At 44.2% G+C, this 25684-nt stretch overlaps 2 protein-coding genes and 1 long non-coding RNA gene across 3 annotated transcripts in view; 2 read left to right on the top strand and 1 right to left on the bottom strand.

Moving 5' to 3' along the window:
• Positions 1-5162: 5162 nt before the first annotated feature.
• LOC135562858 (uncharacterized) lies at positions 5163-7541 on the top strand. The gene is made up of 2 exons (XR_010460139.1): positions 5163-5491; positions 6868-7541. It is a non-coding gene; the product is annotated as an uncharacterized LOC135562858 (long non-coding RNA).
• Positions 7542-12920: 5379 nt separating this feature from the next.
• Positions 12921-15988, top strand: LOC115102061 (cytosolic sulfotransferase 2-like). The gene is made up of 8 exons (XM_029621612.2): positions 12921-13006; positions 14130-14268; positions 14362-14484; positions 14662-14762; positions 14847-14973; positions 15067-15164; positions 15313-15487; positions 15732-15988. The coding sequence occupies exons 2-8, from the start codon at positions 14130-14132 to the stop codon at positions 15842-15844; spliced, it is 876 nt and encodes a 291-aa protein (XP_029477472.1). The 5' UTR covers positions 12921-13006; the 3' UTR covers positions 15845-15988.
• A 1792-nt stretch (positions 15989-17780) lies between these two features.
• LOC115102059 (proline-rich transmembrane protein 3) overlaps positions 17781-25684 on the bottom strand; it is a 32859-nt gene continuing 24955 nt past the window's right edge. Inside the window, 2 exon segments of the mRNA XM_029621605.2 lie at positions 17781-20169; positions 20172-20588. Coding sequence (XP_029477465.2) covers positions 18572-20169; positions 20172-20588 — 2015 coding nt within the window. The 3' untranslated portion in view covers positions 17781-18571.

Here is a 25684-nt window from a genome sequence, read left to right as displayed (position 1 = left end):
GAGTCAGCTACGGGAGAGGAGAGGTGGCAGGTGGTGGTCCCAAAAGCATTGCGGGAGGCTGTGCTCCAGAGTACTCATGGGGGGTGGGGACTGGACACTTTGGGGTCACAAAAACACTGCGCCGTCTCCGTCAGGGCTTCTACTGGGGGCAGCACAAGAGGGATGTGGAGGACTTTTGTCGCCGCTGTGACAACTGCACAGCGAGAAAGGGCCCCCAGGCCGCTCTCATGCTCAGCTCCAACAGTTCCCAGTGGGGGCTCCCATGGAGAGGGTGGGAGTGGATGTAGTTGGGCCGTTCCCACCACAGACAGTGGAAACCGCTGGGTGCTCACGGCCATGGACTATTTCACAAAATGGCCCGAGGCCTATGCTCTGCCTGACCAGGAGGCAGAGACCATCGTCGACGCCCTGACAGCGGGGATGTTCAGCAGGTTTGGAGCTGCAGAGTCCATCCACAGCGACCAAGGCAGAAACTTTGAGTCCCGTGTGTTCGCCACCATGTGTGAGAGGCTGGGTATGCACAAGACCCGCACTACTCCTCTCCATCCTCAAAGTGATGGCCTTGTGGAGCGCTTCAACAAAACGCTTGGACAGCAGCTGGCCATCGTCTCTTCCAAACACCAGCGTGACTGGGACAAGCACCTGCCTATGGTCCTCATGGCATGCCGCTCCGCTGTCCAAGACTCCACCTCCTGCACGCCTGCCCTCCTCATGCTGGGGAGAGATCCGCACCCCTGCGGAGATGGCGTTTGGTCGGCCCCTGGATAGCCCTCATGTTCCTCCGGGGCCGGAGTATGCCCGGAGACTCCAGGACCGCCTGAGACAGCCCACACCTTCGCCAGAGAGCAGCTGGTGAATGCAGGTGTGAGGCAGAAAAGGAACTATGACGTGCACACCCGGGAAGGCACTTTGTGGCTGGGGAGCTGGTCTGGGTCTACAGCCCCTAAGGAAAAAAAGGCAGATGCCCCAAGTTGGACAGTCACTGGGTGGGACCCTGCAGTGTCCTGGAGAGGGTAGGGGAGGTTGTGTACCGGGTGCAGCTTCCTCCCAGGGGGAGAAAGGTGGCACTGCACCGGGACAGGTTAGCCCCATACAGAGGGGCCTCTTCTCCCCAAACCCCAGGAACCCCCACAATTCCCCTCTCTGGCAATGACATTCTCCAGGCACCCACCCTCAGGTGCCGCAGACAAGGCTCCAGACAGCCCACTCCCCCTGTCTCCCCCTGTGTCACCGCGTGGTTCCCCAGAACCACGGACTGTATTACCCGTTCCCGCTTCCTTGTCCCCCATATCCCTGCCTTCATCCCCTGGTTCCCAGAGGGGCACTCTGCGACCATCACGGCCACGCAGGCAAAGGAGACCTCCGGGTCGCTTCAGAGACTTTGTTTGTTCCCTCGGGGACGAGGGACTTTGTGGTGGGGGGGCTGTGTAGCGACCCGCACAGACAGCTGTGTGTTATGTGCTAGGCTAGGAGGTGGTTGTGTTGTACTGACCAGTACCCGGTGTTCGCGGGGTCCGACATGTCAATCAACCTGCTATCTGCCAATCACGGGAATGCCTGGAATGTTCTGATGCCGGGCATCCTGGTGGTTGGCGGAGTGGCGTGGAGGGGGGTTGGGCATTGAAAGTTAAGACCAGGTTCAGCCTTTGTTCTCTCTCTCTTACGTCTGGGCTTCACAAGAGAAGGTCACGATTGGCTTGTGGGTTATCTGTCATCTATTTGGCGTGTGCTACGGCCCAAACAGTAGCCTGTGTAAAGTTGGTTCAATAAACCGTCAATTCGCAAACTCAAGCCTCTGTCTGGACAATTGTTCATTTATGATCTAGTCAGGTCATTACAGTATGTACTAAATATTTTGGAATTAAATCACTGGTTTAAAAAATGTATCTCACCCTTTAACGATAGGAAAATGTCCTTTCCCGACATCACCCCAGGTCTGTCACGGAGAAAAAAGACACGGAAAATCAGGGTGCGTGCATGAGTGTGCGTGTGACGGAGCAGCAGGAGTGTGTGTGTGTGTGTGTGTGTTTGTTTCAAAAACAAAGGGTGTGGGTGTGTGTTCAACAGGGGCCCAAGCATGTAGCCCCATTCTATCTGTAGAGAATCGTTTGAAACCAAGGTGTGCACTATCATGCATAAGGCATGTCGAGATATCAGCCGACCACCCGGGGTTAAACATAGATACCTCTAATCTGAGGCCGGTGACCCCCAGCAGGTCATTCAATCTATGTTCTTACTGGTTCTAGACTATGTTGAAATCATCTAAATGAATGCAACGACCACTTCATTCAAAACTATAGATGCATTTGACCGTAGAGGTAAATCAGCTCTTTGCTCCCCCCTTACATTGGTAATAATCTCCAAGCTGCTCTAAACGTTGATGTTTTTGGTGTCTCTGGGTTCATCTCTAGACTGGTGAATGAGGCCTGTTACAACTTTCTTACAAAATCTTTAAAGGTAGTTTGTGAAACCATTCAGTCATGGATATATGTAAAACATATTTAACACGTATTGCAGGTTACAGAAGCCTCCTGTTGTACTATGAATCACCACTCATCCCTGTTATATCTTGATGTGTTGGCTCTTTATGTACGTACATGTTTATAATCCACATAGTGGGAATATTGTTTTCCATAAAGTTAATAACACCTAAACCGAAATATGAAATTACCTTTAGGATCTCTTACCACCCTCTTACTTTGTGGTTCTAATCTCCCTCTTTTGCCCCAGTGACCAAATCTCTAACATTCCTGATCCTTCCCATATATTTTAACCCTAAACCGCCCACAATAACTATTGTCTATTGTTAGTCTCAGTGACCTTACTGACAATGTCCCCGTTTAAAACAGCTCAAAATACATTGTTGGCTACAGTTTTCATGTCTTTCATTATGCAGACATTTGTTTTATTAGACTATATTTCTCATTAGGTATACGGTTGTCATCTTTGCTCCCCCCTTACATGGGTAATAATCTCCAAGCTGCTCTAAACGTTTATGTTTTTGGTGTCTCTGGGTTCATCTCTAGACTGGTGAATGAGGCCTGTTACAACTTTCTTACAAAACCTTTAAAGGTAGTTTGTGAAACCATTCAGTCATGGATGTATGTAAAACATATTTAACACGTATTGCAGGTTACAGAAGCCTCCTGTTGTACTATGAATCCCCACTCATCCCTGTTATATCTTGATGTGTTGGCTCTCTATGTACGTACATGTTTATAATCCACATAGTGGGAATATTGTTTTCCATAAAGTTAATAACACCTAAACCGAAATATGAAATTACATTTAGGATCTCTTACCACCCTCTTACTTTGTGGTTCTAATCTCCCTCTTTCAAAATCGCCCCAGTGACCAAACATTCAGTCATGGATGTATGTGAAACATATTTAACACGTATTGCAGGTTACAGAAGCCTCCTGTTGTACTATGAATCCCCACTCATCCCTGTTATATCTTGATGTGTTGGCTCTTTATGTACGTACATGTTTATAATCCACATAGTGGGAATATTGTTTTCCATAAAGTTAATAACCCCTAAACCGAAATATGAAATTACCTTTAGGATCTCTTACCACCCTCTTACTTTGTGGTTCTAATCTCCCTCTTTTGCCCCAGTGACCAAATCTCTAACATTCCTGATCCTTCCCATATATTTTAACCCTAAACCGCCCACAATAACTATTGTCTATTGTTAGTCTCAGTGACCTTACTGACAATGTCCCCGTTTAAAACAGCTCAAAATACATTGTTGGCTACAGTTTTCATGTCTTTCATTATGCCGACATTTGTTTTATTAGACTATATTTCTCATTAGGTATACGGTTGTCATCTTTGCTCCCCCCTTACATGGGTAATAATCTCCAAGCTGGTCTAAACGTTGATGTTTTTGGTGTCTCTGGGTTCATCTCTAGACTGGTGAATGAGGCCTGTTACAACTTTCTTACAAAATCTTTAAAGGTAGTTTGTGAAACCATTCAGTCATGGATGTATGTAAAACATATTTAACACGTATTGCAGGTTACAGAAGCCTCCTGCTGTACTATGAATCCCCACTCATCCCTGTTATACTTGATGTGTTGGCTCTCTATGTACGTACATGTTTATAATCCAGATAGTGGGAATATTGTTTTCCATAAAGTTAATAACACCTAAACCGAAATATGAAATTACCTTTAGGATCTCTTACCACCCTCTTACTTTGTGGTTCTAATCTCGCTCTTTCAAAATCGCCCCAGTGACCAAATCTCTAACATTCCTGATCCTTCCCCTATATTTTAACCCTAAACCGCCCACAATAACTATTGTCTATTGTTAGTTTGTGACCTTACTGACAATATCCCCGTTTAAAACAGCTCAAAATACATTGTTGGCTACAGTTTCCATGTCTTTCATTATGCAGACATTTGTTTTATTAGACTATATTTCTCATTAGGAATACGGTTGTCACCCCCCTTGGAGGCTTGGTGCATGTACAAAGAAAAAGTACCAAATTCAACCATGGGTGGCTGTTAACTAAAATAATGGCAATTCGTGTAGTTTTGACTTAGTGGTTGTTTCTTTACTAACTAGGAAAACTCAACAGTGTGTAAGTCTGAGAAACATTATTGAGCTGGTTGGTTTATTGTTGTTGAAAGCTTGAAATGTACACCCATTGAGAAGTGATTTTGCAGCAACAGTTTTAAAGTGGGTAATCGTATCATATATATATATATATATATATATCCTTGCATGTTTGAATTAGAGCTCCTTTAAAGTGTTTTAGATTATGATAATAATGTTATATTATTTTTATAATAATACATATCTGCAAACCAAATGTTTTTCTGAAAACCCCTTTTTGCATCTTCAATAGTTGTAGATGTTCCAACGTTCGTAGACCTTTCATACAAAAAGACCTAATACTGTCTGTTTCATCGGTTCCTCCGATACAGGATATTTGGTTTAGAGAACAAAGGCTATGAATTCAAACAACAGGAGGGGATGTCTATTCTGTCTGCACAGATTAGAATGGGGCTATATCTCGATGCTTGGGCCCCTGTTTCAAACGATTCTCTACAGATAGAATGGGGCTACATGCAACCCACCCACCCTTTGTTTTTGAAACAAACACACACACACACACACTCCTGCTGCTCCGTCACACGCACACTCATGCACGCACCCTGATTTTCCGTGTCGTTTTTCTTCGTGACAGACCTGGGGTGATGTCGGGAAAGGACATTTTCCTATCGTTAAAGGGTGAGATACATTTTTTAAACCAGTGATTTAATTCCAAAATATTTAGTACATACGTTTTAAAGACGTGTTAGAATTAATGACAAAATTGTACTACTATTTAAACAAGAGTCATTCGTATTTTATGTAAAAACATTGGAGGCCTACAGTTGTACCGCACACTCACGCACGCACGCACCCGGATTTTCTGTATTTTTTTCTTCGTGACAGACGTGGTTGATGGCTGGAAAGGACATTTTCCCTTCGTTAAAGGGTGAGATACTGTTTTAAAACCATTGATTTAAGACCCAAAATATATAGTACTAACTTTTTAAAGACATGTTCGAATTAATTACCATTGTACTACTATTTAAACATGCATCATTAGTGTTTTTATGTAAAAACATTGGAGACCTACAGTTGTACATTATTACAAACTTTATAACATACCATTGTAGGAAAGACTATAAATTGCTTCTGAGAATCTACGTCTAACAGTCGCTTCCCAATCACCTATGTCCAGTAGCCTTCAGAAATATCTATTAGGAGGGATTCCCTTATTCACATCTCTTTTTTAATCTGTCCTGGCAGCTAAATATTCGGGGCTGTGGGTTTGCGCTAAAGCTGTGGTAACAGTGTTAAAGTATATGCTCCACGTTCTGTCCCTAACTATGTGTGTGTTTCGAGACTTTTTTTTGTTTGTTTTAGTTTTATAATGGTTACATGTTCATTACACACCCCTGCATTCTATATTATTAAGTAGGCTGTTGGTCTTTGAGGTCCGTTATGTCAATTTGCCTTTATACATCTCATTGACCTACTGTCAACTCCCTCAGTTGTAAACATCTACAATAATCATTAGACGTACGCGTCAGAGTTATCATACCCCGTGTCGGGGTTTGTACAGAGTTGGTTAAATCCGCTCTTTTGCTCCCCGTTTACATGGCTAATAATCTCCAAGCTGCTCTAAGCGGTGTTGTTTGTGTGAATATTGTTTTCCATAAAGTTAATAACCCCCCCCTAAAACGAAATATGAAATGACCTCTTCCCCTATCGTTAAAGCGTGAGATACATTTTTAAAACCAGTGATTTAATTCAAAATATTTAGTACCTACATTTTAACACATGTTATAATTCCAAAATGTTTACTATTTCTTACAGATAAAGGGTCCTGTTAGCCCCGACCTGTAACTGACAGTTAGACTTACAGGTTATGTCCTTGTCTTTTGTTTGTATTGTTTATGTGTCCGCTGTGGGAAAATGATAATACAAGCGGAACTACGTAGCTAATACTGTTGTAACTGGGGATCCTTATTGTAGCAACACACTTTTGTAGGGAAGGCAATCCTGCGCTGCGTTAGCTAAGTTTTCATGTCATCGGGTGTAGTTCATAAAGGTTGAAGAGTGTATGTTAGGATGAAGTGTGAATTCATGCCAGGAATAATAAGTGTGAAGTTTGATTTCCTCCCTTCTGTAATAAGCAGCCAATGAGGTGTTTTTTCCTTTATTCATGTGTTTAATCTGAACCCGTTATAACGCCGGTTAAACTGTTATGTATGTAAGCACTTCAGAGTTATACCAAGCTAATAAGTCACTCCTAAGATAATGTTGTAAGAGTGTGCTTAACTGTATTTTTAATTTACTTTATAGTTCTCACTGAAGGGGATAATTCTCACTGAAACTACAGAATAAAGCCACCAGTTAAAATCATGGAACGGTTGTGCTCGTGGTTACTGAAGGGAGCTACAAGACCATTATTCGTTTCGAATTCACCAACTCAAAGACGCTTGCCCGCTCCATCATAACTCCGTAAGTTTTCCCTCCCTGTGTAGATCAAACGTCCTGCCTGTAAATCCTGGGTATGCCCACATCTTTAATGAATAAGATGTGTAGAAAACTGTTTAGCCATAGTTAAAGGCCTTTCATAAAGAGGCTGTCATGATTGCCTGTGCCTCATGTTTAACACGTATTGCTTGTTACCGAATACTACTGTTGTACATTTAATATCTACTAGCCGATTTCGTCGCATTTGCACAAATTCTGTCATGTTACTGTGGTCTTTTTAAAAGTCAATAAATATGTGTGTAAAGTGTCCATGTTTGTTTCACTGTATATTTGTTTAAGCCCTCCTAGAAACACCTAATTAAAGGCCTTTCATAAAGAGGCGGTCATGATTGCATGTGCCTCATGTTTAACACGTATTGCTTGTTACAGAATACTACTGTTGTACATTTAATATCCCCTAGCAGATTTCGTTGCCTTTGCACAAATTCTGACATGTTACTGTGGTCTTTTTAAAAGTCAATAAATATGTGTGTAAAGTGTACATGTTTGTTTCACTGTAGATCTGTTTAAGACCTCCTAGAAACACCTAATTTCATCCCACAGCATTAATTAATAAACTGTGTAGAAGCTGTTTAGCCATAAGTAAATGCCTTTCATAAAGCGGCTGTCATGATAAACCTGAATCTGAAAGTACCTTTAGGATCTTTTCTTTGGGATTCTAATCTCCCCGTGTGTACATGCACTGAAAATCCTTAGGCTGGAGCCATCTGGAAGCTCTGTGCCTGTACATATAAAGAGAACTCAATAGGAAACTAGGCTGAGAAACATTATTTAGATGGCTGTTTAATTGTTGTTTAAAGCCTGAAATGGACACAATGCCCAAGGGACCTTGTTTCTAACACACACACACACCCACACACATTCCTTGTTTCTCACACACACCCACACACACCCACACACACACACACATATTCAGGTCTTAAAAATGGCTTGTTCTGGACATTTATAATGCCTATGTCCCAGCGCTATCTATACCCCCAGACATTCCTGCTTCATAGATAACAACCATAAGGGAGATAAAACTGGGGGGTGGAGGGGGGGCATGGGCCCCAAAAGTTCAAACACCCTCTAACACATGACCACACGAACAGGGGGGGCGGGGCGGGGGCACATATTCAGTACACGTCATCAGGTCATAAGGTCAGCAATCAATCAATTTTGACACATGCCGTATCCTATTACTCTCTTACAGCTGCAGCGATCGGTTAGCTGCTCAGATAGCAGATATTTGAAGTTGGTGAGGGAGATAAAAGTCTCCAACTTCAGCGATTTTTGCAATTCGTTCCAGTCACAGGCAGCAGAGAACTGGAACGAAAGGCGGCCAAATGAGGTGTTGGCTTTAGGGATGATCAGTGAGATACACCTGCTGGAGCGCGTGCTACGGATGGGTGTTGCCATCGTGACCAGTGAACTGAGATAAGGCGGAGCTTTACGTAGCATGGACTTGTAGATGACCTGGAGCCAGTGGGTCTGGCGACGAATATGTAGCGAGGGCCAGCCGACTAGAGCATACAAGTCGCAGTGGTGGGTGGTATAAGGTGCTTTAGTGACAAAACGGATGGCACTGTGATAAACTGCATCCAGTTTGCTGAGTAGAGTGTTGGAAGCAATTTTGTAGATGACATCGCTGAAGTCGAGGATCGGTAGGATAGTCAGTTTTACTAGGGTAAGTTTGGCGGCGTGAGTGAAGGAGGCTTTGTTGCGGAATAGAAAGCCGATTATTGATTTGATTTTCGATTGGAGATGTTTGATATGAGTCTGGAAGGAGAGTTTACAGTCTAACCAGACACCTAGGTACTTATAGATGTCCACATATTCAAGGTTGGAACCATCCAGGGTGGTGATGCTGGTCAGGCGTGCGGGTGCAGGCAGCGAACGGTTGAAAAGCATGCATTTGGTTTTACTAGCGTTTAAGAGCAGTTGGAGGCCACGGAAGGAGTGTTGTATGGCATTGAAGCTCGTTTGGAGGTTAGATAGCACAGTGTCCAAGGACGGGCCGGAAGTATATAGAATGGTGTCGTCTGCGTAGAGGTGGATCAGGGAATCGCCCGCAGCAAGAGCAACATCATTGATATATACAGAAAAAAGAGTCGGCCCGAGGATTGAACCCTGTGGCACCCCCATAAAGACTACCAGAGGACCGGACAGCATGCCCTCCGATTTGACACACTGAACTCTGTCTGCAAAGTAGTTGGAGAACCAGGCAAGGCAGTCATTAGAAAAACCGAGGCTACTAAGTCTGCCGATAAGAATGTAGTGATTGACAGAGTCGAAAATTGTGTCGTGAAAAATTGCAAGATTATGTTTTTATGCTTGTATTGCATTATAATGATTGTTTTATTTGACAGAATAGAGTATTCTGTTAACTATTGTGTGTGTGTTCCACTGAGTATGGGCCTCTATGAGATAGTACTGACAGAGGAGATTTACGATGTCTTTAGGTGATAAAACCTAAAGAGCATTCCAGATAACATGAAGTAATGGTTCTGTGCTATGAAGTACCAGGAACGAGGTTAGAACCTCGTCTTAGGGACCAAACTGAACGATAATTTATAGCGAATGTTATATGGCTAAGGGATACTCCTTTCTCAATTATAAAGTCCCTTTGTGAACTGTTCCTAAGATCTGTGGTTCGTCATGTAAGTTGAGAGGGGTGTATCTTGGCTATAAAAGATCTTACTTTTCTGTTGGTACTTTCAATGGTTCATTAGAGATGGCGCGTCATTGAAAGTCAAATTGCTATTGCAAAGCTCTTGTTATTACTAAAGATGTAGTTTAAGTATAACTCTGACTGGTGTGTGAAGTGTGTAACTCTCCTCATTTGGCAGAAAGCAGAAATAAAACACCACACCAGCCATGTGGTCAAGGTCTGCCAAGAAATACCTAGGTAACCATATCAAAAAAATTAGAAAGCTGTAAAACCATTGAATTTAGCTTTGTCACAATTCTTTTTTATTTTTTTTTTTTACAAATGAGTTCAGAATAAAGTCCTCTTTCACCAGAGAGGCACCTAAATCACCACTTGTTATCACATGGGTGCAATAGTCTAGGACCAGCTTCTCTGACAAATAGTTTGCTAACTCAAGCTGATTGTTTTCCAGTGCATTTGCAATTTTCTCTGCCTGGCGAGCAAAACCAGAGTCAAGAGGGAAGTCAGTCCTCACAGATGATTATGTACCTAGGGACAACAACAAAAGACCGAAATGTAATTTTGTTAATATATTTTTGCATAACGCTTGTGCTACTTGTTAAATCTTACTTCACAATAAGCCTTCTTTACACTTGCTACATGCATTGTAATTATTATCAAAACAATGTATCAACCAATATACCTAGCATTCAGGTGATAAAGTTGTATTCACCTTTTTCCAAGGTAAGTGCAAATTCCCTTAATACAAATTTTGGTGAAGTTGTTTTCAACCTGGTTAAGCTTAATGTGTTGGTTATCAATGGATACTTGCCGTTGAGTGCAGGTAGGTATGAGACATAACCATTTATCTTACGCCAGACCTCATCTGGGGTAAGATACTGTACATTCCATCCTTAGTGGTCAGTGGACTCTGTGATTAGGTGAAATTCATCACCCGTCCCATGTAAATCACCTCCAATACCCGTTTGTCCAGCTTTGTGCAGCACTCATGAAGCCCACCGTTGGAGCGGCCAAGGGGGTGAGGACCTGTCACGCCTTGATCTATTGCATCTGTATTGTGCTTGTCTCCACCCCCCAATGGGTGGCTCCCATTTGTCCCCATTATCCCCTGTGTATTTATACGAGTGTTAACTGTTTGTCTGTTGCCAGTTCGTCTTGTCCCATCAAGTCCTACCAGCATGTTGTCCCATTTTCAAGTCTGTCTAGTTACTGTTTTCTAGTCTTCCCGGTTCTGACCATTCCGCCTGCCCTGAGCCTGCCTGCCGTTCTGTACCTCATTGACTCTGCCCTGGACTACTGACAATTCTGCCTGCAATGAGCCTGCCTGCTGTTGTGTGCCTCTTTGACTCTGCCCTGGATTAATGACCTGCCTGATCTCGACCTGCCCTGGCCTGTCCCCTTGTATAATACATATTATGAGAACTGTACTATCCACCTCCTGTGGCTGCAACTGGGTCATATCCTGAGTCGTGATAGGGCCACACACTTTGAGAAGCATAAGAAGAGTGACAATGAACAGATCCATGGCGTTAACATATATGAGTGCTATGAGCCAGCGTAAGACAATTTATATCAAACTCAGTCTCTGGCATTTAAATAAAGATGATTGTTTGAAGAAATGACACAGTCTCTCTCAGTAGGAATTTCCACGATACTGGGGCAAAGGTTCACCTTTCAATAGGACAGCGAACCTAAGCACACTGTTTTTGCTTCGTCATTATGGGGTATTGTGTGTGGATTGATGGGGGGGGGGGGGGGACGATTGAATCAATTTTAGAATAAGGCTGTAACGTAACAAAATGTGGAAAAAGTTAAGGAGTCTGAATACTTTCCAAATGCACTGTATGGCAGAACCAAATCGGAGATAGGTAGGAGCAAGTCCATGAAATGTTTTGTAGGTTAGCAGTAAATCCTTAATCAGCCCTAGCTTAAACTGGAAGCCAGCATAGAGAGACTAGCACTGAAGTAATATGATAACATTTTGGGGGTCTAGTCAAGATTCTAGCAGACATACAGTATTTAGCAATAACTGAAGTTTATGTAGTGCTTTTCTCCGGGTAGCCGGAGAGTATAGCGTTGCAGTAGTCTAATCTAGAAGTGACAAAAGCATGGATGAGCTTTTCTGCATCCTTTTGGGGCAAAAAGTTATAGATGTTACAAAGACTGAAAAATCTGCCCTTGATAGGTTCATCAAAAGAGCGATCAGGGTTCAGATTAACGCTGAGGTCCTTCACAGTTTTATTTGAGACGACTGTACAACCATCAAGATTGTCAGATCCAACAGCAGATCCATTTGTTTCTTGGGACCTAGAAAGAGCATCTCTGTTTTGTCCGAGTGTAAAAGTTAAACATTTGCTGCCATCCACTTCCCTTTGTCTGAAACACAGGATTCCAGGGTAGACAATTTTGTGGCTTCACAGTATTTCATCTGAATGTACAGCTGTGTGTCCACTTAGCAGTGAAAGTTGACATTTTGTTCCCGAATGACATCACCAAGGGGTGGAATATGTAGAATGTATAGAATATCTCTCTCTTTTAGACAGATAAGATCTAAACCAGGCAATAACTTGTCCATGTAGCCGTATTAGGGTTTCCAATCTCTCCAAAAGAACGCTGTGAATGATGGTGTACACACACACACACACACACACACACACACACACACACACACACACACACACACAGTCTTGTACAGCTAACCTTGTGGGGACACTAACCTTAACCCTAACCTTAACCCAAAAGCCTAACCCTAACCCTAAAACTAACCGTATCTCCTGACCCTAAACCTTAACGTAATTCTAACCCTAACATTAATTTTAAACCCCATAGAACTAACATTTGATCTTGTGGGGACTAACAAAATGTCCCATGTCACACACACACACACGTTGTTCATTATGCCTGTGAGAACCTTAACACATACCTTACTAAAGGTGGATTTACTCTGGATCTCCTCAACTACTGTATGAACATTTACCTGTGACATCTGACCTCCTCACCAAACCTCCTTACCAAGTAACATTACAGAGTATATTTTTGTATTGATTTTGGTCGTCTAACAAGCAACTGGGTGATCAAAGGTTGGTGCAGTAGGTGAAAGATGTGTACACGCCTCACACATTGCACGGGCACACACTTTGCAGCCTAGTCTTTGGTCAGGTAAGAGTTAGACACACCCACACTGTTGAAAAGTCATTTAGACAGTGTGTTGAAGACTGTGCAGGAAGTTTGAGGTCAAAGAAAAGACAAAGACACTATCTACCCCAGGACACTGCCCACTCAGTAGCCTATCAGGTGAGTAATTGTATGTGTGTGCTTTGATGGAAGGTGGGTGATTGAGTATGTTTGAGGTCCGGTCAGGTGTGTAAAGGCATCCGCACACATAGGTTGGGTTTGTTCCTAGCAGAACTTGGCAAGGTGAAGCAAACGCCATTCACATGAAAAACAAGAAAAACGTGGCATATTTACCGTTTGTATCTCTTGAGGCGGCTTGTCAACAACATAGCCAGTGCATTTCCTCAAAATAGTGAGAATTGATCTAAGCTCATTCAAGAAATCTGTAATTAACTTGGAAGTTTTTGCCGAGGAGGTCTTAGTTGGGTAATCTAACTAAGAGATTTGGTGCAGTATTTCTCAAGTGAAAATGTGCATGAAAACTAGTCTTCTGTCATTGAATGACAACAAGCACTTAATAAAAAATCCCAACTGTTGACCAATCACAGAAAAACATCTAACCTCAAGAAAAAAATGTTTGCTTGAATAGCCGTGAAGAAACCCACCATATGGTGTTGAACACCAAAACGTACAAAAACGTCACAAAATGTTGTCATAATATATGCGTGGACTGTTTGAACTGGGAAGCATATGGTAAACTTTAGGTAAAGTTTGTTTGCTCAATCCTGTGTCCAGCAGCCATTGCAATGGTCAGCTGCCACCCAGTGGTGTATTTCTGGTAGTGTCAGTGCCCCCTGGTGATTTAGTATTGACATGAAATACTGTGAGGGAGAGCAGAAAAGCCCTTCAACTCTGGAGTAGATCCAAAACAAACCCGACCCTGAAGAGTAAAAGAATGAAGAGAGAATGGGGGAGGAGACAGGAAAGGAGGAGCACAGAGAATAAAAGAGGAGTCATTTTGTAAGCAGTGCATTCACCCTGAGGTAACTTACTCAGAAAGAACAGGGTAAGTCAATTATTTTGGTTTGTAGGAATTGCTTTCACGTGTAGTACGTGTAGTTTTAACTGTCATAATTTGAGAAATATTAAGACTTAGTCTTTGTTAACATTTGTAGGCGATCATATCAATGGAGCAATATTCCTCTCTATGTTTGAATAATACAACCATCCAGATCACTTAATATATCCAAGCATAAACAATACTGTGGTGATCCTTGATCGAATACATGTCCCACTTTTACAGATGGAGCTGCCACCTCGACCAAAACTCTTTGACTTCCATGGAGTCTCCATGATCAACTACTTCACTGACAACTGGGACAATGTACAGAACTTCCAGGCCAGACCAGATGACATTCTCATCGCTACCTACCCCAAAGCAGGTCTCTCTGTCTGAGATTGATGTTTCATTAAAGATTGTGTTTGGGTTTATGAATGACTGTGTACGTTTTACCCTATCTGTATTCCTCTCTTAGGAACCACATGGGTCTCCTACATTCTAGACCTGCTGTATTTTGTCCAGACAGCCCCTGAGCGTCAGAGACCCATCTTTGAGAAAGTTCCTTTTCTGGAGTTGCTCATTCCTCTTTATCCTTCAGGTTAGAATAGAGCATTGGAAAACATAATCATACCTCTACTATTTTGTCATTTCTCTGTAAAAAAATTGCTGATGTCTTCAAAGCAGTAAATAAAGTAGTTAATATCATGACAGAATCTTCCGAACAGTGATAATATCCATCAAACATTATTTAGCATTATTATATTGTTTGTCCTAGGGGTGGAGGTGCTGGACAAATTAACCACATCTCCTCGCCTCATCAAGACTCACCTCCCAGTCCAGCTGCTGCCCAAGTCCTTCTGGGAGAAGAACTGCAGGGTACAGTATTTGTAACTTGTTCTCTATGTTCCTTCACTATATAACCACTATATATAAATGCAATATCCCTCTCTCTTTCTGCAGATAGTGTATGTGGCCCGTAATGCCAAGGACAATGCAGTGTCTTATTTCCACTTTGACCGTATGAACCAGGCCGAGCCAGAGCCAGGAGACTGGAACAACTTCTTACAGAGATTCATGGATGGAAAGAGTGAGTGAAGGAGAGAATAAAGGAGTGATTGAATGAGCAAGTGATAATAGTCCCCATTCACACTATGAATTTGTCTACTCTGCACTTCCTCAGTGGTGTTTGGTTCGTGGTACGACCATGTGACTGGCTGGTGGGAGAAGAAACAGACTCACTCAAAAATCCTCTACCTCTTCTATGAGGACATGGTTGAGGTGAGTAGAATGCTGATGCTGGATATGTGTTACAGTATTATTAAGATGCATCTAATGAGCTCAGTGCACACATATTCTCAAGAGCCATTCTAACTGCTGCTCTAGGAGGTTAGCTGTTTCTACATCCAGTGTGTATGCGATCCTACAGGATACGGGGAGAGAGCTGGACAGGCTGTGCTCCTTCCTAGGTTTGTCTCCTTCAGCAGAGGAGAAGGAGAGGGTGAAAGGAGGAGTGCAGTTTGATATAATGAAGAAGAACAGCATGGCCAACTACTCCACCAACCCAGTCATGGACTTTAAGATATCTCCCTTTATGCGCAAAGGTGTGTGTGTGTGAGAGAGAGAATGAGAGAGAGAAATAAACATTAAACTGCTGACGCTCAGCTCTTCCAGCTATCACAACAGACACACATGAACACACTGAGAGACACAACGCCGTCACAGACACCAACACATATGTGCCTGTACCTGGTGTGGAGACATTGGAATACTTTATACTGGATCTACTGAATGATCAAACTATCAATATATCTGTCTGTCTGTCTGTCTGTCTGTGTCTGTCTCCAGGAAAGGTTGGTGACTGGAAGAACCATTTCACTGTGGCCCAGAGTGAACAGTTTGATGAAGACTATAAGAAGAAGATGGAAAACACTCAGCTGCGGTTTCGCACAACAATTTAGGACTGTCTTCATTATCTAAAGCACACTGCAGGTCTTAAGAACGTGACTGCATGTAAAAATGTAATAACACATAATACTGTAAGTATGAGCAGCAAAGACATACTGTCTAACTACTGTAAATAAAAAACACCTGATTTCAATGTTTATTTTATTTCTCATGTTTATTTGAAACCAGATAAGAGGCAGCAGCACAAAAATAATACAACTTCATATATAAACCGAGTCAATGAGCAAATGAATGTTTTAATATCTCTACTACTGTACCTCTGCACTGTCACTACTGTTTGGAGAGGAGAACGGATTGGTTTACTGTAGTATGGCACATACCGCATTGGTGGAGGAAACACCACAAACATCCCCACAACTGTCAGTCACTGATGAAGGTTCTCCTCAAACCCATAATGAAATAAAGGAGGCAGAAGTTGCCCCAGATCACTGATACAGGGTCAAATATTCTTCACCCACCCTAATGGTTAAGGATAGAATTGGAGGTAGGGTAATCTGATCCTGGACCTGTGGTTATAAGGATGATTTCTACAGTACCTCGAGAGAAACAGCAAAGTACACTGAAATCAGACGGGGTCAATGAAATGTAGACAACAACATAATCCCACTGTACTGTACTGTAAATACCACACAAGTCAACCATTTCACATCACAGGGAGAGACTGCACTGACCCTGAGGAAGGCAGGAAACAGGAAACACGAGATCCTGTCACACAAGGACCCGGGTTGTGTTCAGTAGGACACGTCTGGAAGGATTTTGAAACAGAAAAAAATGCATGAGTTTCTTATTGGACGGCTTCCGGTAGTACCTCCCCATTTCACACCGTTTCAAAACATGTTCTCTCATTTTGTGCCTATTTTACTCAACCCGGGTCTCAAGTGGAAATATGGGATTGACTTCTGAGCTCCGTTCAAGATCACTGAACAGTTTTGAACAGTTTTGAAATGATGCAGCTCCAAATGAGGACGTGCCATTCCCACTGATCTTTAACACCTAAACATTAAACACTAACCATTGTAGCAGTTCCAGGTACAGTTGTGAAACCTTTTTCAACACTTCTATCCCTGAACATCCTAAATTAGGGCTGGACAGTCACTGTTTCCAATATTCCTCCCCAAGCCAGCGCCATTTATCACTCTCTTAGTAGACAACTGTTCTATACTTCAGCAAGACAACTTGCGATTGTCCTCACAGTAAATACCTTTATTTACAAACAGAAAAAAAGAACCGCATTTACATACCTTCTTATGTCACATAATATACTTATGATTTTTTTCTGTAATAAAAATACTTCAGTCTAGAGTGCTCAGGTCTAGGCTTATAGACATCTGTAAAGTACTACTATAGTACAGGAGCGTTGTGCTTCACAGTAGGTCAGCGTTGTGTAATGCAACACAGCTTAACTGTGTGATGCAATGAGTACAGCTAAAAATAACTCAAGTCCACGGTATACACTGATATGCTGCAAATGATCAAATGTTGTGGATATGTTTACACTGTTGCCAGGATTATTGAATGTTAAAATGCAGTCATATCCTTTGACGGGCCGTGATGATAGAATGTACTAGAATCAGCAGGCGAAATGTACCAGCGTCACGTTCAAACAAAAATGTCTTAGAATGTCTAGTGTTAGCAGGAACTATTTTAGCTAGAGCTCCAGGCATCAGCCACAGCTACACAGGTCAACTTTCTTTCTGCAGTAGTATCTCTAGGCGGTTGCTTTCCTTATGTAATAAACATCACATTTACATACAAGGCAGACTGCACTGAAACAGCAACTCAATTATGAGCCGATAACTAGCAATCCTATGTTTTTGGAGTGTGGACTTCTACGCTACTTTCCTGCTAGAGGAACTACGGAAAGACACCATTGTCAGTCAGGTAATGCGTTATTCATGTATTTTGAAGCATAACATCAAAACAACCACCGATATTATCAATGTTTATGGCACATATCCTAAAAACACATTAACGGATGTATGCATCAAGTTGACATATCAAAGACAGCAGATTAATACTATCAACGCAAACAAAGTCAATAAATTCATATAAAGACATTTTCACAGGGAGCACCATGGCTTTCATAAAAGTAGGAGCTACCACGTTCATATTTTACATACATCCATAAAACATGGTATCTAAGAAATGGATCCTCAGAGGGAATTGTAGGGATGACCAATAGATATTTTAAGGAATCCCTGGGTTGTCATCAATATGAATCCTGTGCCCATTCCTCTGTTCTCTCAAGACCACCTTAAACAGAAGTGTTACAAAGAGTAAATGTATGCGCTGCAGTATGTGAGGCTTGAAATGTAGCGAGTGCATCAAAGGTACACAGGTGTGTATCTGTAGGCATGAGTGTGTGTGTGTTCTGTTGTTTGAACCCGTGCTCTCTGCCGCAGAATCTGATCCCAGTTAGCAGCCTTTGAACCACTCTGATTTAGAGCAAACACTGGATAATGTCCCATATAACACAACTATTTTAGTCAGGGGAAGCTTTTCTGTATTTTCCCTCAGTTTCTTAAAATAAGTCCTCTGTCCATGATTCACATGGCAGTTTGAATGTAGTTGAGTCAATGTTTATGATAAAGTCTATCTAGTTGACAAGATATAGTTACGAGTTATCACCTAAGAGTTAAGGTATTACGTAAGTTTGGTTCTTGATGGTTTTGTTTGGGGCTTGGTCATTGGTCCAGATGTCCTGGGTTGGAGTTGAGGGTTCAGAGGTTAATAATCTCACTGCTGATGCTGGCAGAGTCATCCTGCCTGCTGACCTCCAGGTAGCTCTTCCCATCCTCCCTGCCTGCCCTCCCACTCTGTGTCTCAGAGTCTGGGGTGAGGAACGGCCTCGTGTCGTCTCCTCCCTCGTTCCCGAGATGTCCCGTGGAGGTTCTAGAGGGGCGCAGGGAAACGGGACAGGACACTGAGGAAGGGACACTGACCCCCCCATCCCCGGCCCAGCGATGCCCCTGGTTAGAGGGCGTGGGAGGAGCAGTGACCTGCCTGCTGGGAACACTGCTGAGCACACTACCCCCCAGTGGCACAGAGAACTCTGTACGGGCTGAGTGGTCCTCGCTGCTGTCAGAGATCTGGGGGTCGCTGTTCCTGCGGAGCCAGGGCCCCCCCTGGCTGACAGCTGAGCCTGGTGAAGGAGTGGGTGAGGGGCCACACAGGGGCTGGAACAAGCTGCCCCCATGGAGGAGGTGCTCACGGTGCAGGGCCTCATCGATGCTGCGACCCAGATCGATGGGGGAGGGGGGTCGCAGGTCAAAATCATACAGAGACACCCCTGACTCTTTCTCCTGCTCCAGGCTGCCGCTCTGAGAGTGCTGTAGTGGCCGACCTAACGGCTGCAGCCGCAGCAGTGACCCTGTGGACCCGTCAGACATACCCCTTTCTGCAGACCTGCCCCTCTGGTTGCGGCCTCGGTTGCTGTCCTTGACACAGCGCGGCTGTGAGGGTGGAGCCTCACGGTTTCTGATCAGGCTCTTACTGATGTCTGCCCCCGAGCGTTCCTGCCCTGCCCAGTTATTAGGCAGCTCCCCTGCCCCTCCTCCTACTGATCCTCCCACTCCGTTACTTTCTGACTTCCCACAGGGCTTTCCTGTCAGGCTCTGGACTATCTTGGCCCAGCAGGTGTGTTTGTGTGTCGACCCAGAGGACTGTCCAGGGGAGGGGAGATCTACTCCCGCCCTGCCCTCCCCTGCTCCTCCATCTCCTCTGTCTCGGGCCCCCCGGGGCCTCCAGAACACCCAGGATCCCAATAGGAGGAGAGAAAAGGCCCAGGCCAGCTCCAACAGTCGGGCCCAGAAGTGCACCAGCCACCAGCCCCAGCAGAAGCGCCTCCAGTCCCCCAACATCCCGTATAGCCACAGGGTGGAGTGGACATGGAGGCCACAGCACAGCACCCCCAGGAGGGCACACACTGCCAGCACACGACCCAGCACCAACCCTGCCCTCCTACGCCCCGGCCAGGCTTTAACGGCCCTCCCCTCCTCTAGGACAGGTGGCTGGGCAGTGGGATGGCGGAGGCGGGGGAAGATGTAGCACAGGTAGCCCAGACAGAGAGCCAGGCCCCAGCAGAGAGACAGAGACTGCAGGGTGACAGGCACGGCTGGGGACAGGGCTGGGGAGAGCAGGTCAGCAGCCAGAAGCAGGGTGCACTGTAACACAGCCAATACAGCTACCAGAGGAGGGCGCTCCAGAGCAGAGGGCAACAGACTCACTCCTGTCCCCTTCATGGCCAGCAGTGCCAGGGCAGCCTGCGTCCACACCAGTAACGGCAGAGGGAGGTTATAGAGAGCAGTCACCGCAGGCCGGGAAGAATCTTCCTTGTTCCGTAGGGGTCAATCATGAACAGGGCTGCTCTTGCTGCGCCCACCAGGAGTAGGAGGGCATTAGCCAGGGTCAGGGCACCGCGGTGAGGGCAGTGCATGCTGGGGGATAGGGCCAGGCCCAGGGCGGCTCCAGCCAGGAGGAGCAGGAAGAGGCCAGCAGAGCCGTAGACATGGAGCTCCCAGGCGAAGGACAGCGTCCTGCTCAGGTCATCCCACAGCAGAGAGGTGCCGTTGGGGGAGGGGAAGGAGCTGGGAGAGGGGGAGGGAGTGGAGGATGGGGGGAGGCGAGGGCGGCCCACGAGGATGGAGTGGTTCCTCTGTGCTAGGCGGCTGTCATTTTTGGGGAAGTACCGCCCTCTGACAATCTGTAGAGTAGGAGTGATGAGGAGAGGGGTCGTCCCTGGAGGCAGAGAGAGAAATTATGTTAATGAATCATATTGAACTTTCCCAAAACATCTGACTGAAATGATTGACAATAATAATAAAAAAACATTTTCTTTAACAGAGCAGAACCTAGCTATAACAAGTGGACACATACAGTGGAAAATCTACCCCACTAGAGGAGGCTAATTTCCTATGAGAAGTGTATTGAGAGCGCCACAGGTTCTCTTCCACAAGGCAGCAAATAACCCAAAGGGAGTTGATTATTTTGACCTTCTATTCTCATTCCAGGCCAAAGGACAACTCAACAGTTGTTTTTCTCCAATGAGGGCAAAAATCACATAGAGCAATTGTGAAATAGTTTACCTCTCTCAACCCCACACAAGTCTCACCTACATTCCAAATAGTAAAGTATGTATCTCTTTCTTGTTATCACCCTCTCTGCTCCTCCCCTTCACCCGATAGTGTGTGTGGCAGGTAGATAGTATGTCGATATACACTTCATATTCAAAAGTATGTGAACACCCCTTCAAATGAGTGGATTCGGCTATTTCAGCCACACTTGTTGCTGACAGGTGTATAAAATAAATCGAGCACACAGCGATGCAATCTCCAGTGATCTCCATAGACAAACATTGGCAGTAGAAAGGCCTTACTGAAGAGCTCAGTGACTTTCAACATGGCACAGTCATAGGATGCCACCTTTCCAACAAGTCAGTTCGTCAAATTTCTGCCCTGCTAGAGCTGCCCTGGTCAACTTTAAATTGTGTTATTGTGAAGTAGAAACGGCTAGGAGCAACAACGGCTCAGCCGCGAAGTGGTAGGCCACACAAGCTCATAGAACAAGCGCTGAAGGGCATAGAGCTTAAAAATCCTCTGTCCTGGGTTGCAGCACTCACTACCGAGTTCCAAACTGCCTCTGAAAGCAAGTTCATCACAATAACTGTTAGTCAGGAGCTTCATGGCCAAGCAGCCGCACACAAGCCTAAGATCATCATTCGCAATGCCAAGCGTCGGCTGGAGTGGTGTAAACCTCGCCGCCAATGGACTCTGGAGCAGTGGAAACGCGTTCTCTGGAGTGATGAATCACGCTTCACCATCTGTCAGTCCAACAGACAAATCTGGGTTTAGTGGATGCCCCAATGTACAGTACCGAAAGTAAAGTTTGGTGGAGACGGAATCATGTCCTGGGGCTATTTTTCATGGTTCGGGCTAGACCCCTTAGTTCCAGTGAAGGGAAATCTTAACGCTACAGCATATAATGACATTCTAGACTCCAACTTTGTGACAACAGTTTGGGAAGGCCCTTTCCTGTTTCAGAATGACAATGCTTCCTGTGCACAAAGCAAGGTCCATAAAGAAATGGTTTGTCGAAATCGGTATGGAAGAACTTGACTGGCCTGAGCAGAGCCCTGACTTCAACCCCATTGAACACCTTTGGTATAAATATGAATGCCAAATGCGTCCCCGTAGCAATGTTCCAAAATCTAGTGGAAAGCCTTCCCAGAATAGTGGAGGCTGTTAAAGCAGCAAAGAGGGGACAAACTCCATATTATTGCCCATGATTTTGGAATAAGATGTTCTAAGAGCAGCTGCCCACGTACTTTTGGTCATGTAGTGTATGTGTGTGGAGGGTAGATAGTAGAGGTCGACCGATTATGATTTTTCAACGCCGATACCGATACCGATTTATTATACCATTATTAAAAAAAATGTATTTGGAATAATGACAATTACAACAATACTGAATTAACACTTATTTTTACTTAACATCAATAAAATCAATCCTCAAGTAGATAATGAAACATGTTCAATTTGGTTTAAATAATGCAAAAACAAAGTGTTGGAGAAGAAAGTAAAAGTGAAATATGTACTATGCAAGAAAGCTAACGTTTCAGTTCCTTTTAACATGAGTCTTCAATATTCCCAGGTAAGAGGTTTTAGGTTGTAGTTATTATAGGACTATTTCCCTCTATACCATTTGTATTTCATTAACCTTTGACTATTGGATGTTCTTATAGGCACTTTAGTATTGCCAGTGTAACAGTATAGCTTCCGTCCGTCTCCTCGCTCCTCCCTGGGATCGAACCAGCAACACAACGACAACAGCCACCACATCGAAGCAGCGTTACCCATGCAGTGCAAGGGGAACAACCACCCCAAGGCTCAGAGGGAGTGAAGTTTGAAACGCTATTAGGGTGCGCTAACTAGCCAGACATTTCACTTCGGTTACACCAGCCTCATCTCGGGAGTTGATAGGTTTGAAGTCATTAACAGCGCAATGCTTGACTCACAACGAAGAGCTGCTGGCAAAATGCACGAAAGTGCTGTTTGAATTCATGTTTACGCGCCTGCTTCTGCCTACCACAGCTCAGTCAGATACTTAGATATTTGTATGCTTGTATGCTCAGTCAGACTATATGCAACACAAGACACGCTAGATAATATCTAGTAATATCATCAACCATGTGTAGTTAACTAGTGATTATGATTGATTATTTTTCATAAGATAAGTTTAATGCTAGCTAGCAACTTACCTTGGCTTACGGCAGTCTCCTTGTGGAGTGCAACGAGAGAGAGGCAGGTTGTTATTGCTTTGGACTAGTTAACTGTAAGGTTGCAAGATTGGTTCCCCCGAGCTGACAAGGTGAAAATCTGCCTTTCAGCCTCTGGACGAGGCAGTTAACCCACCGTTTCTAGGCCGTCATTGAAAATAAGAATGTGTTCTTAACTAACTTGCCTAGTTAAATAAAGATTCAATAAAGGTGTAAAAAAAATAATAATAATAATAAAAAATTAAAAAATATCGGCAAATCGGCACCCAAAAATACCGACATCCGATTGTTATGAAAACTTGAAATCGGCCCTAATTAAACGGCCATTCTGATTAATCGGTCGTCCGCTAGTAGATAGTAGGTGTTTGTTGACAGTCGTCAGCTCTTATATAAGGCACCTCCCGGCAGGGCCCAGCATGGGGCCTACCGACCTAACCTGGATAGAGTGTCTTCTCCTCTCCACAGGTAGAGTCTGGAGCACAGATTAGATAACACGCATCAAAGTGGTGCGCGCATCACACACACTAGCATGTCAGACGCACGCACACACACCGCACAATTAATTGGAGGTATCTTGAGGTAAAGACACACACACACTACACAAACTCAGAGTGACATTAAGCTGGTAAGGAGGGCTGAGTCATCAGCCATTTATATAATGCATTTTAATTGGAGCTTACTGCTCACTACTAGATGATGTAATTGATGAGAACATCTCTTTACATAATATAAAAAACATATAGTGCATTAATATATCTGTCAGAATGGAAAACTGCATGAAGCACGTGACACATACTGAGACCATCAAAGACCTGTCACGTGGAATAAATCAGTTATGTACATATGACTGTTCCCCCTCCCTTTTCTGTCAATCAATCTCACTCACTCACGCACGCACGCACGCACGCACGCACACACGCACACACACACACTCTGCATTGCAAGGCAAAACAATCAAATGAACAAAGATCCCAGAGCGCTCCACCTTAAAGCCAACAACACTCAAATCACAATCCCATTCATCACCTCCAACAGCCAGAGCTTTAGCACTAAGATAACACTGAGAGGGTGAACTACTATAACATACCACAACTTATACTGTCCAAACTGGAAATGTATTGGGTTTGGTTAAACATTAATCCCAGACAATTTGTAACCGTACATTCTCTGTCTCCCCAACCCTCTTTAAAGACTAGCACGCACGCACGCACACACACACACACACACACACACTTGGAGAAAGCAATGAATGGTGATCAATAGTGGAACAGGATCATCTGAAGTAAAAGTTTGACAGACAACACTCCTAACTCACCCTGAAGAACACACCATAAACCTGATGCACTGACTGACTGAAGGCTGACTCCAACATGTGTTACACATCCTGACTCTCTCTCTCTCTCTCTCGCTCTCTTTCTCTCTCTCTCTCCAAAGCACACTCTCTTTTTCTCACTCTACTCTTTCTCTCTCTCTCTCTCGCTCTCTTTTTCTCTCTCTTTCTCTCTCTCTCCAAAGCACACTCTCTTTTTCTCACTCTACTCTTTCTCTCTCTCTCTCTGTCTCACTCTCTTTCAATTCAATTTAAATTGAAAAGCTTTATTGGCACGGGAAACACATGTTAACATTGCCAAATACAGTCTCTCTCTCTCGCTCTCTCGTCTATCAAACACAATATTTGAGGCACGTACATACGCTAACTCTCACACCTACTCAGGAAAAACCACACACACAAATGGTCACACATGCGCAAACACACACTCACACACCCTCTCACATGTGTGTAACTTCCTTCTCCAAACTACACTCCCTAAGCAGCAGGACTCAGAACGTCCCAGATGTGCTGATCACATTTCACAGCTGGAGGCACTTGGACGTCCCCACCCTGTAACACACAAACCCCAAGTGTTGCACACACACAGACACGCACACACGTGTTCTGACACACTAACGAGATCAACACACTTGCCAATACACACAAAATCGTTCAGTTTCAGTACACTTTCAACGTGGCTCAAATGTTTGTCCCGATGGTATCTAAGAGACCGACTCCTGATGGCATATAAGAGGACCGACTCCCAATGGTATCTAAGTGACCGACTCCCCATGGTATCTAAGAGACCGACTCCTGATGGCATATAAGAGACCGACTCCCCATGGTATCTAAGTGACCGACTCCCCATGGTATCTAAGAGACCGACTCCTGATGGCATATAAGAGACCGACTCCCGATGGTATCTAAGTGACCGACTCCCCATGGTATCTAAGAGACCGACTCCTGATGGCATATAAGAGACCGACTCCCGATGGTATCTAAGTGACCGACTCCCGATGGTATCTAAGAGACCGACTCCTGATGGTATCTCAGAGACTGACTCCTGATGGTATCTAAGTGACCAACTTCTGATGGTATCTAAGAGACCGACTCCCGATGGGATCTAAGTGATTCATTTACCCCATGTGACGCTTTTCCTTCTCTGTCTGCTTTCCCTCTCTCCCACTTCTCTCCTTCCTCCATCACTCTCTCCATCCATCTGGTTTACATTATTCACCCTGTGTACTT

Source organism: Oncorhynchus nerka, linkage group LG20 (genome assembly GCF_034236695.1).
Source record: "Oncorhynchus nerka isolate Pitt River linkage group LG20, Oner_Uvic_2.0, whole genome shotgun sequence".
In the NCBI taxonomy this organism is placed as follows: Eukaryota; Metazoa; Chordata; class Actinopteri; order Salmoniformes; family Salmonidae; genus Oncorhynchus; species Oncorhynchus nerka.
The sequence above is the reverse complement of the archived record's forward strand: the minus strand, read 5'-3'. Positions and strand labels throughout refer to the sequence as shown.